Here is a 13,287-nt window from a genome sequence, read left to right as displayed (position 1 = left end):
CCCTCCTCTGGCAGCACAACCCCTGGCAGCTATGCAATTCCTTTCCTCAAAAGTGGCCTTTCTGCGACAGCAGCGACAGAATGTGGGTGCCTGTCCTGAATGTGTTCTGAAGGAGGTTGTAGAGAGGAGGGAGCTGGCCTCTTCTCCCAAGTGACAGGGAACAGGACAAGGGGGAATGGCCTCAAGCTCTGCCAGGGGAGGTTCAGGCTGGACATCAGAAAAAAAAAATTCACAGAAAGGGTCACTGGGCACTGGAACAGGCTGCCCAGGGAGGTGGTTGAGTCACCATCCCTGAAGGTATTTAAAAGACGGGTGGATGTGGTACTCAGGTGCATGATTTAGTGGTTGATAAGAATGGCTACACTTGATGATCCTGGAAGTCTTTTCCAACGTAGTGATTCTGTGGTTCTGTGAAAGCAGACCTTGAGCTGAGAGAAGACATGCAGGCATGAGAGTCACCTAACATTATGCAGTCCTGGTGTTAAAGATGAAGAGGAGGAGAGCCCTACTGCAGAGATGCCTTTGCTGGCCTCCATGATTCTCCACTTCGACAGACTGCAGCTAGGATCTGCAAGTCCCTGACCAGACAGCTGCTAGCAAAATGAAAGAACAGAATTCTCCGAGTTGGTCCCTATTTCTAATGTTGATGTAATTGCCTAGCCTTCACAGCAAAAACATTTTATAATTAATGCAAAGTGCCCAAGACAAAAGGAAAAACAGGGAAGCATTAACAGTTGGCTTGAATGATTCTAGCAGTGATTATGAATGATTAAGACCAAACAGAGGAATGAAACTGGAAGGAGCCCTATAGACAAACTATAATCACTCAATGATCACAGACAATATCTGTAGTGTTTTGAAGTGCTAATGTAGCACCCATGAATTAGCTAATTTTCACTTCGGAAAACATACATGATCCAGACTTCACTGAAGTCAATCTGAATTTTTACCAGACAAAAGAATAAGCAATCCCATCACCCCGGTCAACATATTTTCTTCATATTCTGTGGAGATATTGTACATCATATGTCCACAACTACCATATCTATGCCATCAAAGTTTGATCTTAGCATACTATAAATAGCCACAAATACAAATACATTTACATTGAAATAGATACTGTATTCCAGGTCAACAGGTTCAAAAGCCAGACATCCATATAATTCCTGAATATTGCTGCCACCTTCAGGAAACATGATTAAAAAAGACCAAAATATTAGAAAAAAATGGCAAATAAATCAGAAACTTATGATGCACTTCATTATTCTATTGTGCTTCCGTGGCATTAATTTTCATAATGATATAAATAAAGATTATTTTACTATGCTTAATTTCCAATACAGAAGTAAGTCCAGCGTTAAGAGATTCGCCTAAGGCCAATCAGAGCCAGTGACATGTATGTCCTTAGCTCCTTGAGTTTCACCAGGAAAGATTTGTGGATCAGAAAATAATTTTATTGGCATTGGTGTTTTTATATTGTCATTGAAGCTTATTTAGCCTTGGATTCATTGAGGCAGTTACTTAGCAATGCAGTGCAGATTTCATTACCTGTTCTGAACTTTTGTTCCAGTAGTTAGTTTTACAGCCACACACGCAATTGAAAATTGCGTCATAAAATACAGATGGAAAAATCAGAGTCTATTTATTCACTGAGTTTAATTTTTAATCAATAACATTCTGGATTGTTATCAGGCAGGATGGTTCTGAGTTAGTGCTTTACAATGTTACGCTACAGTCCTATTGACCTCCTGACAGATTCTCAGATGAAATAAATCAGCAGTAATAGTGTAAAAGTTTCAATCTTTGTGAAATATCAAAAGCTTAATTACCAAATAAGTAAATGGACCCAGTTTTATTTTTTTGTTCTTCTAAGAGCATACATGTGGTTTGTATTATCTTAGCTCTCAGTAGAAGGTACAAATCATGCAATGTAACTTCAGACTAAATTCATGATAGTTTATTTCTTTATTTGTAATCAAACCACTATAACGTCTGTATAGATATGTTTTAACACAGGTATTCCAAGCAGAGCTGATAGTATGAAGTGATCCAGCCTGTGACCCAGTGGCTCCTTAGCTGTTCGTTTTAATGGAAACATCTAGTAATGGGTTAGTATTTCCCCAGAGTGCACCGGGAGGAAAGGACAGATGGTCACTAAAATAGAAAATTTCCTTTGGAGATTATTTAAAAAGATTTTCCCATCAGTAACATTTTAAGTAGTTTCCTTTTTGATATTTATGATTAGATTATGATCTAGGAGATCCTCAAAACATGCTCATTGTTCCTCTAAATTTGAGAAATTCCCATGATTAGTTATGTGAGAGGGCAACAAATGCCACAAGGGTCATAAAAGGCTTGAATTAGTGTCTTCATCTTTTATTTGGGAACTCAAGAACTGCTTAAGGGACGCCAAGAGTAGTCAGAAAAGTACAGTAGGCCTCTTGTATTATCACCACAGTCAGATGTCACACTTATTTCTCCTTTCTTGACATGTATTTAGTCCTAGTTTGGGGAACCATAAAGTGCACTTAGAAGATGTGAAGAGTGCACAGCCAAAATAGCAGGACTGTGGTGAGTCTATTCAAGATCCTTTGCAAGCAGCAAGCAATGGACAATTGTTTTGTGGGTACCTGCAAGCACTGGCCACTTTGAAGCATTGAAGAAAACAATGTTGAAGGTACCACAAAGTCTCCATTGCAACAGATTTGAGTCTTGCTTCTGAGGAACTATCAGTAAGACAAGTTTATGTTTCGATTCCTGAATCATCCCTTTTCAATAGAAATACTGCATTTTACATGCTTGGCCTCAACAAGCTAGTAGTTCTACTGAGAAAGACTGGATCCCCACTTTTAGGCAGAGCTCTGTTAACTGAAAGGGCTACAGATCCACTTAAAGGATCCAAGTACAGTCAAATATTGTGCTTATTATAGCTAATTTCTGGCTTGTTATAGGTAAGCTACTAGAAAATGATTTTAAATCAAAATCCTTCCACTTTTTTCTGTTAAGCATTTACTTGTCCAATAGAAAAAAATCTTTTTTGCAATATTTCCTCCATCCCAGGAGGGGATGGAAGGTTAAAGAACAATGGAAAATACTTTGCTATTATTATATTTATTTATTTAGCTAATCTGTCATCAAAGAGTGAGGTGGTGGTGCGGCTTCATATGTTTGTATATATTTGATTATTTTTATTAATATTACTATTATTATTATTATTAAATTGAAACTACTTTAGTTCGTTTCCAGCCTGCAAGTCTTTTCATCTCATTCCCTTTCCAACTGCTTGGCATTAGCTGCCAAAATTGACTGGGCTGGGGCTAAACCGTGAAGTGTGGGAGTAACGGTGTGAATTCCTTTGATTTCAATGGAAAACCTATGGAGTGCAGAAGGCTGGCGGTCTCCTGGGTCTGGACAGCGGCGAGGCCCGACACAGCAGCCTGAGCAGAGGCAGAGCCTTTAGCTGCGGCTGAACGATCCGAGGTCCGGAGCACCTCCCATACAAGGACAGGCTCAGACTTGGGATTGTTCAGTCTGGAGAAGAAAAGGCTGAGACCTTATAGCGACCTTCCCGTACCTGAAGGGGCTACAAGAAAGCTGAGGAGGGACTGTTCACAAGGGCATGCAGAGATAAGAGGAGGGGGAATGGATATAAACTGGAGAGGGGCAGGTTTAGTCTAGACATAAGGAAGAATGAGGGTGGTGAAGCAGTGACACTGGTTGCCCAGGGAAGCTGTGGCTGCCCCATCCCTGGAGGTGTTCAAGGCCAGGTTGGATGGGGCCTTGGGCAGCCTGGGCTGGTGGGGGGTGTCCCTGCCCACGGCAGGGGGGTTGGAACTAGATGATCTTGTAAGTTTCACAGAATCGCTAGGTTGGAAAAGACCCACAGGATCATCGAGTCCAACCATTTCCTTCCAACCTAAACTGTTCTATGATTCCATGAACGTTTCACCAGTTTTGCTGAGGTGAGGAACTCTTTACTGATAAGCGCGTCCCCAATGCGCAGCCCGCAGCTCTCCCCTTTGCCGTCCCCTGCGCGCAGGGCCCTCCCGTCACCGCCGGGGCTCCGGGGCCGCTGCCGTCCCCCCGCACCTCCCCGTGACTGGGGCGCGGGCGGCGGCCTGGCGGGGCGGGGGCAGCCGCGGGCCGGGAGGCGGCGAACCCCGCCCCGCCTCGCGATGCCCGGCGAGACTCGGGCGGGGCCGGTCGCTACGGAGCCGCGGCCGCCGCCGAGAGAGGCTTCGCCCCGTGTCGGGAGGGGCACAGGCTCGGGGCGGGGGGAGCCGGGGCCGAGCCCCTCTGGCCGGGAGCTGGGCGGCGTTACCCTCCTCTCCTGCCGCTTCTATAAAGGCGAGCGGCTGTCGCGTCTGTCCCGTCGTTAGGAATGTGGTAAAAACTGATACGCGGTTGTTCCCGACGAGGCGCTGGCGCAGGTCGCCTGGGGAAGGTGTGGGTGCCCCGTCCCTGGAGGTGTTGGAGGCCAGGTTGGAGGGGCCTGGGGCGGCCTGGGCTAGTGGAAGGTGTCCCTGCCCCGTGGCGGGGGGATGAGAACTAGGTCGATGATCTCTAAGGTTCCCTCCGACCCAGATCGTTACAATCTATGATTCTATGAAACGACTGACAATAAAAATTGAGAAGGGCTAGGGCTTTAGGGATATTAGGCTGGACATTAGAAAAAAATTCTTCAGAGAAAGGGTCACTGGGCACAGGAACAGGCTGCCCAGGGAGGTGGTTGAGTCACCTTCCCTGGAGGTGTTTAAGGGAGGGGTGGACGGTGGACGAGGTGCTAAGGGGCATGGTTTAGTGTTTGATAGGAAGGGTTGGGCTTTGTGATCCGGTAGGTCTCTTCCAACCTGGTTATTCTATGATTCTGTGATTGCACAGCTCCCATTCTAATTAACTGCTGCCCTTGATGTGTTGCTAGAATTACCACTTATTTTTTTTTACATAAAACCCCTGCTGAGACAAAGGTTTGTCTGAGGGCAAATGCTGGCTGCGACAGGCCCCATCCTGAATCCTCTGGTGTGTCTGGGGGCAGGACTTCCAGGACAGTGCTGGGAAAATGAATTTGAAATTGGAAAGACAGCATAAACTCGGCTTGGGATAAGGTTTCTTAGAGACAAAACGTTTGTTTGAGTTTTGCGTGGAAACTGAGTGGGGAGCATGCTGGCCGTGTGTGTTCCTTCCCCTCCCCTCCTAAATAACATCAAAAACGCAAACTCGACAAACCACAAATCTTTAAAAATTTCTTTTAGCATAAGTATCTCTATTAGTGATTGTGTAAGTGAAATAAGACTTTTCAAAGCAAACCAGAGGTGAAACTACCATATTCTCGTATTTTGTATTTTATGAATAATTTGAGTGGGGGTTTGCACTGGTTTCCAACTAGTATCCAGATACTTACACTATTAAAAATACCAAGTTGTACCAAAATACTAAGTGGAGTTTTTTGCACAGCAGTAGGATTGCATGATGTTAAGATCAAAATACAAGACTTATGGAGTTTATGTAGATCTAAAAATGCATTGACTTAGATTAAATATCTTGAGACTCTTAAGAAAGAGGGCTGCAAATCAAGGAGTTAAGATTATTACAAGGGCTTTATTAATTTTATTTTTTATAGGATCATTGAGTTATCTTTTATTAAAATGAAGTGTTTAGCACCTGTGCTACTTAGAGAACTGCTGGGTCAAGGAACCAGCTAGTGTTACGTGGCTTTGATATATTTGTTAGTTGATACTGTTTAAGTGTGAAGAAGTGACTTATTGCCACTTCTGAGTGTAAATATTGTTTATTCATAGGTTCTTAGAGAGTCTTTGATGGACTTTAGAAAAAAGTGAAAGGTCTTTAAATCATTCTTCCTCAAACAGACTAGAGAAGGATGAGCTACAACAGCCACTGAGCACTGGAAGTATTCTGTGGCATATGAAAAAGTTTAAGCCATGAATTTAGGCTAATTAACTAATCAAGGTAGAAATGAAGCTTTTAGGGGTTTTTTTAAAACCTTTGAAAATTAAACTGATAAGACGTTTGTCTTCTGGATTTGATGGAAATTTCCACTTTCTCACTGCTGCTGCTCTCAGTTTTTCCCCGTAGCTGTACTGTAAATTGGCAGGAATTAATCAGGTCACTGTAGTCGATTACCCAAGGAACATGAAACAGTTCTGGCAATTGCACCTGGCCTCTGTTCCTTGCAAAAACTGCCAGCACCTTCAATCATGGGCGAGGGATCCAAAAATCAGAACCGGGTAGTAATAGTGGATGAGAAGAAGCTTGACTGTCATCAAGATACAGTCATATCTTTAATATACAGTTATACCTTTAATACCCCCCCTTTACATTATGATGTAGTTTTGTGGCTGTTTGACAGGCAAGTCCTCAAGCAATAACAAACAGGAATATTCAGGATTTTCTTATTGTGAAATGTCATTTAAGGGTATTGTATAGGATATTTCATTATTTTGTTTTCAGTTTATCTGACGATAAGCCTTATCAAATGTTTCCTGTCTGTGGTCATGTCTTTTGATAGCATAATCTCCTCTTGTTGATAACAGGAAAAAGTGGCAACTTAAGGAATTCATGTTTTTCTTATTATCTGAAGGGAAAGAAAAACTCCTCAAACTAAGAAAGCATGTTACTTTTATATTTGCTTTATACAGATGTCTCACTTTACAAGCGAAGATGAAGCTCTGTTGCAATCTATGCTTAGACAATTGCTGCAGAGTGTAAGAGAGAAAATCACTGGAGCCCCATCAGTAGAATGTGCAGAAGAGATTCTCTTGCATTTGGAGGAAACGGATGAGAATTTTCACAAGTAAATGTGTTTTTATTATTTTTAAATTTTGAAGGAAGTGAAATGTGTTGAAATGTATTATTCCTGTGAAATATTTACAATTTCTGTTACTGTGTGAATGTGTATGCATTCATATATATAAATATTCCTGTCACTAATGCTAATTTAGAGAATAAAATTATTTTTGCCCTTGTTCTATTCTGGTTTTATTTTCCACTTATTTTTAGTAATACACTACTACAATAGTAATTGATGAGCTGCTTGTGAGAGAACTTACAAAACCACCTAACTTAGTCAACTCTGATACATGTATACATGTAAAGTATCACATGCATGTGTGAACAGAAGCTAGAAGAAGTCCTCACTGAAGGCTGTCAGGTAGTCTTTTGGTACCTGCTTGGCAATATAATTTTGTTTCTCAAGATGGATTTTTAGAAGGCTAATTAGTTTACATATTTGATTGTTCTGTCTGGCTTATGTTACTAAGCTGTTGTGTATCTTATCAGGTGGTAGTTATTTTAATTTATATTTTGAATAAAGCAGAAATGTCTGCCCGTCACACTTTTGTTATATGCGACTTGGCAATGCGACCACACTTAATGTGATCTAGATTTCTGGAGCCCACAGTCATTTTTCCTTCTCGTGTTATTCTAACTTGTTTATTTTTTTGTTTACTGTATGGGAGATTTTTAATAGGCATGTATGACAAGTCAAGAGAATATCATGCTGAAATGACCTTGAGGACATTTTAATAAGGACCATTAGGTCCTTACCCATAAGGAGTTGTGTGGCCTGACTTCTTCTGAGAAGGCTTGTTCTCTGCCATTTTATTCAGAAGTGGCACTATGTATGTACTCCTAAGTTTGCTTAGTTTTTCACATTGCTTCATCAGTGGTAGAAGCTAGATAAAAGAGTGAAATACTAGGGTTTATCTAAAATACCAGTATAATTGAAGAACTTTCATGGTTTTGTGTCTTCTGAAGATGCTAGATGTTTTAAACTCTATTTTAGCTCTATTTAAGTTTGTATTACCTGTTGCATATGATAACACTTCTTCTGTCAGCCTTGTGAATTTCGAGCACCAGGTTACCAGGTGATAAGCATGAGACAAAATGAACTAGTTATAAACACATAAAAGTTTAAAATTACATGTAATTTTGAAAGGAAAAAAAAACTTATTTAAAGGAATGCATGTACAGAAGACAAGCTCCCAAACAACCAAAACCCTATGAAATTCTTCTGTCAATATTTCTTCTGAGGACTTAATTAGGAGAATATCCATCATGAGGAATTAAAGTCTACAGCTGGTGGAAACAATGCATACATACCTTTCCCATTAAAACCAGTGAAACCATGTCATCCATTAACCTACATTTTAACCTACATTTGTTTTAACCTACATTTGACAGAAAATCAAGTGTTGCTTTCAATACAGAATATGAGCATTACTCTCCAGCATTTTGGTCAGCATCCCGTCTGTCTCATGGATATTTTGCCTCAGTAATTTTATTAGATTTTGAGGCCTTACTTTATCCTTTGTTTCCATTATCCTTTGATGTAGAAAGGATAGAAACAGAGGACCCTCAGAAAATTAATAAAACCCAGAACTGATTCAAATTCAAAATTTATGGGTGGTAGTATAGATCAAGATTTCATGTTTTCTGTTGTATTTTTCCCCTAAATTAAAGTCCTAGGTTTCTGTAAACCCCCTTTTTTTTTTCCCCTGATGCTTCCTTTTTAAGCCCAGCAAGATCAGCCTGACTTGAATCTGCATGCGAAGAAGTAGTTCTGTCATTGTGGAAACAGCTGTTACAGGACATTTTTAAGTTTGAAGCTTGATGCAGAAGATCAAGACTAGGACATCAAGTAGACGTAGACTTAGTGGCATGAATAATGGTGTGATTGCTGTTTATTTCAGAACAAAACAGTCACTGCAAAAATATAGACCCTGGAGATCTTAATGTCATAAAACAAGTAGCAGGAAGTTTTATGAAAGCTTTCCTTCAGTGGAGAGTTGTGTGCAATTTAATTATTGCAGAAGTAAAAAGCCGGCCTTGAAGAAAAATGAAAATGCAAATAAACATGCTTATGTCTTTGTTGAGATGTATTTCTGCTTCTTTCATGGAAAACAAAAGTGATGTAGGAGTGACAAAAAGCAGGAAATGAAAAAAAGAAAAAGTCCTGTTATCCCTGGTGGAACTTGAGGGAGGCAATTGAGTGAGGAAGTATGTCTCATGATACAAGATCCAATTTCCTGTGCTTATTATTTTTTTATGCATCTTGAATATAGTCTGATTTTTGGTGTTTTTTTCTTCTTAATATCCAGGAAAGGCAAAAGCTGCTATCTATTGTAAGAGTTGCTTTTATTTACATTTACATTTTATAGCTTTGGACTATGTAGTTATGTGATGAACTGACCTATTAATTTGATTTTTTTCTCACTCTATTCAAATTAACACAAAGTAGTTTTGTGTTTGCAAATATATATATAAAAATATAATGAAAATATAATAATGCATCTGCTGTTTATTTATGGTTACTTTTTTTATATTTTTGGTTGCTCAGTCCTTTATACAAATCAGAAGACTAACCAGAAATAAGTCTTTTTGTATTCTGACCACTACTTTTTAGCAATTTCTATAGCTACAGGCTCTGTGGACCTAGCGAGAGTCTTTTGTTTGAAATCCCCTTCTGATTATTCTTTTGTTTAAACAAGTTTCTGTGAATATTTTAAGACAGTAAAGTGCCAGTTTTCTTATGTTTAACAGGTACGTATAATCACAGAAAGCTTGTTTATCATTTTGACCAAGTGAGATCTGCATAATGTCATGTCACCCAGATATTCATAAGCTATGCTCAAATGCTTAAATTTATAAATTGTGTTTTCTGTGCTTCTAATTTTTTATGAATTGCTGCATAAGTAAATGACAATACCATGTGGATATACCATAAGGTCATCTTCAGGGTGCTCCAAGAAATATTTCCATTGGATTTTTAAATTTGGTTTTCTTGATATTCTGTATTTTTTGTCTCCAAAACCTCACCCTTTTATCTGAGTGGTTTTTACGTTTAGAAGAAGCACGAAAAGAAATTGGAAACTATTCGGTATTGTTTCTTCCTGGAATATGCTGATAATGACTACATTGAAGAAAATAAAAGCTTATTGTGTTTTTACATCGTTTAAGTTTATTTCTCTGGAAGTCATAAACTCTTACTTTAAAGCAAGAGGTCTGCTTGGAGAGAAGATATCAAATGTTAATATAATGTTGAAAATATTTGAGAGTGAGCTCAAGGAAGCCTGTTGCATTTTAATTTTGTATATTTGTTGCAGCTATGAGTTTGTGAAATACCTTAGACAATATATAAATAATACTTTGGGATCTGTGATTGAAGAAGAAACAGAAAAATTTACTTCTGCCCAAAATCAGTTTGATGGATCTGGCTATGACACACTTGTCCAACGTGTTACTAAGCAGACCCGTGAATCAAAAGAGTGAGTATATACATGCGGTTCACACTTTTTTGTTTCTTCTTGATCTTTGTCTACATTTCTCCTTTCCAGAATTTGTTTTGAAAAAATAAATTCTGAACCATTGGTAACAAAGGTGATTCTTTGCATTCAAAAATCAGTGCTAAACAGTTCAGATATCCCCTTCCCCTCTCCGGCATTGCAATTTGTTATGCTTCGTGTAACTCTGGAATTAAGATTGTGAAGTATTGCATAAAGATCTGTAGCAAATCTATGAAGTCTTTGAAGTATCAAGGACTGGAGTTGGACAATGGTAAGATCTGAGAGAAAAATAACTACTTCATACTGTTTCACTAGCTGCTAATTAAATTCTGTTGTGATGCTGAAGTTGGCCTAAAGGAAAAATTGGTTTTATCAGGTACTAAAGTTTGATAATTTCATTAGCTATAAATTGAGTGTCTGAATGACAGTGTTATTTTCTTAAAAAAAATAGAGTTGGTGTGTATTTTTTTAATTATTCCTTGGGATCTAGCCAGGTGTCCTATGAGACTAGTATGTTTAGTCAGATCTGCTTTCATTGACTAGTTTAAAAGTTGAAGTTTTAGGTATTTTGCTTTGTATTTTACTGTACTTGTAAAGATACTTATGCAGTCCTGTCCATATACTGTAGAATTGATATGTGGAGTAACTGTGTATAATTACGTTACATTTTTTTACTAAGACTGTCAGATGGACAGAAATCAGTGGGTGTGCAAAAGCACATATTGGCATATTACGGGTTCTATGGTCCAGACTTGAATACTGGCTTTGAAAACTGTATTTAGTAAAGAATCCTTAAATAGAAAAACCTCTCTTAAGTACCAGTTAAATTCTTCTCTTAGTCGTGTCTTCCCTAACTAACCCTAACTTCCTTACTAACTTCTTCACCTTACAGTGTATTTTAAAAATGTTTTCTATGGGATACAGAGGCTGGTAGCTCTCTTAAACCACAATGTTGTAATTTATAGCTTTGGTGACTGTGAAATAAGTAATATTAGCCTTAAAGTGAAAAAAACCCATCAACACTTTACAATATAATGTTTTTGTAAAGCAGCTTTTAGTTTGAATTGTTTCCTTGTGGGTAGTATTATTAGATTTATGTATCTAAGAAAAATTTGCTTTGTTGAAAGAAAACTTTTCTCTGTGCATGATCTGTACTGAAGACCTAGAATCAAGATGATATGTTCTGTTCTATTGGTTCTGCTTGAGGCTTATCACAGAAGAAAAACAGGATATTGAACTTGAAGAAACATAAACAGTAAGAAGGATGAGAACTGGCTTGCTTTCTCAAGGACAGATCTGCCTCTTGATGGATTCACATTGTTCTTTCTTAAGAACTAACCAGGAAAGGATTATGTTAGTAGTAGTTCATTGAATTGTTTTAGCAGAGTAAAAAGGAATTTTATTATATTTTTAAAATTTATGCATGTTTTGTTACTCATTTTGGATTTGCATTTGGCTTTGTTTCATTTCTGTAAATTCAGAATAAGTAGCGTTGTGCCATACTCAGTTATTCATGATTTAGTGATCTTAATTTTTAATTGTTGATTTTATGTGCACTTGAACATTAAGTCATCTTTACTTTGAAGATACAGGGAAATGATGCATGCCTTGAAGAATGTCATGATGGTTGTTGTAGAATCTTTGATTAACAAGTTCGAAGAAGATCGGATGCGTAATAAGGAGCTGGGTAGTAAAACAAAGAAAGAACGTCAGAGTGGCTATTACACCGACAACGGTTCTGACAGTGACTCCTCGTTGAACCAAGTACAATGTGTTTTCTCTTTGTGTTATGAAATAAGCATAGTAGTGCAAAATTGCTACATTTCTGCTCGGGGAGGTTGAGAAGCAGCCCTAGAAAAAGATTCATCCTTCCTATCTTTGATATATCCTAAAAAAAACTTAATTATGTTTTGTTCACTCTGAAGTACTGAGTTTACACTGTCTAACCTTTAGACAGCATTTGCTATATAAGATGAATATGATTCCCATATAAAGTACCTATGCAAGTACTACATAGAAAAAGATAAAATAATGGTAAAAGCAATACATCATCTAACTTTTTGTGATTTTGCTTTAGGAGTCAGGTAATTTGCAGTTTATTTCCAGAATACTGCATTGTGCTGTATTACTTACTGAGTGAATTATTGTAAGGGATTTTATGAAGATACAGAAAACACTTAAGTAATGAGTATTTTGTTGCTGTAAACTTAACTTGCGGCAAACAGCAGAAAACATTTAGAGTGTTGACTTTAATCTTAGATTAATATAAATATTGAAGTCCTAATTATTAAAAGTAAATTAGATTTCAGAAAGACTGATGATTTTAATCTTCTGCTGTTCAGTTTAATAAAATATTCTAATGATCATTTGATTATGTGTATTACAGAGTTATACCTTTATGAGTCAAGAACAGTTGCAGCTGCTGGTAGAAAGGCTTGACCCCATTCAGCCTAAGGAAGTAAGTTGAAAAGGAATAAGATGGTAATACAAATAATGTTTATGGCATGTTGGAAAATGGGCCATATGTGCATAAGAGATCATATGTACCTAAGTGGAGTCTTGTATCTGTCTTGGCTTCAGTGCATCAACGGCTCAGTAGAGTAGTATTTTGTTGTTCGTAAACATCTGTCTCAAAAACTAGTGTTGCAGCAAGTATTCAGAGTGGTTCTGTGAAAAATGTTGAATCTTGTTTTCCTGTATATGTGCCCCTTGCCTTTCTTGGTAACTTCTGTATTGTTCTTCACGTTACCCATATCAGGAGAGAGATGCCAGCTGATTTGCCATCAAGCTGCTGCCAAATGGAATATATAAAGTCCGTGTTTGGTTTACCTTCCTGCCAGTGGCAGTAGTAATTTGTGTCCTTAACCACCAATCAGCAGCAGCTGCTTATGTTTTTGAAGCATGAAGAAACATAATTTTGAGTAAGATTTGTTTGGGATCATTTCACAGTTGAAAAAGGCATGGTAGATGGGAAGTGGTATAAACA

General features: G+C 38.3%; 1 protein-coding gene across 6 annotated transcripts in view; it reads left to right on the top strand.

Moving 5' to 3' along the window:
- The first annotated feature begins 4,366 nt into the window (after positions 1-4,366).
- TBC1D32 (TBC1 domain family member 32) overlaps positions 4,367-13,287 on the top strand; it is an 80,766-nt gene continuing 71,845 nt past the window's right edge. For 2 of the 6 annotated variants that reach the window (XM_069851770.1, XM_069851772.1), the window contains exons 1-3: positions 9,830-10,283; positions 11,888-12,065; positions 12,688-12,759. In XM_069851770.1, coding sequence (XP_069707871.1) covers positions 9,916-10,283; positions 11,888-12,065; positions 12,688-12,759 — 618 coding nt within the window. In that variant the 5' untranslated portion in view covers positions 9,830-9,915. Of the gene's footprint in view, positions 4,387-6,656; positions 6,812-9,825; positions 10,284-11,887; positions 12,066-12,687; positions 12,760-13,287 lie in introns of those variants that run through there. The other 4 variants (XM_069851771.1, XM_069851768.1, XM_069851769.1 and 1 more) reach the window with 3 other exon arrangements.

The sequence above is a fragment of the Phaenicophaeus curvirostris genome, chromosome 2, assembly GCF_032191515.1.
Source record: "Phaenicophaeus curvirostris isolate KB17595 chromosome 2, BPBGC_Pcur_1.0, whole genome shotgun sequence".
Lineage (NCBI taxonomy): Eukaryota > Metazoa > Chordata > Aves > Cuculiformes > Cuculidae > Phaenicophaeus > Phaenicophaeus curvirostris.
The sequence above is the reverse complement of the archived record's forward strand: the minus strand, read 5'-3'. Positions and strand labels throughout refer to the sequence as shown.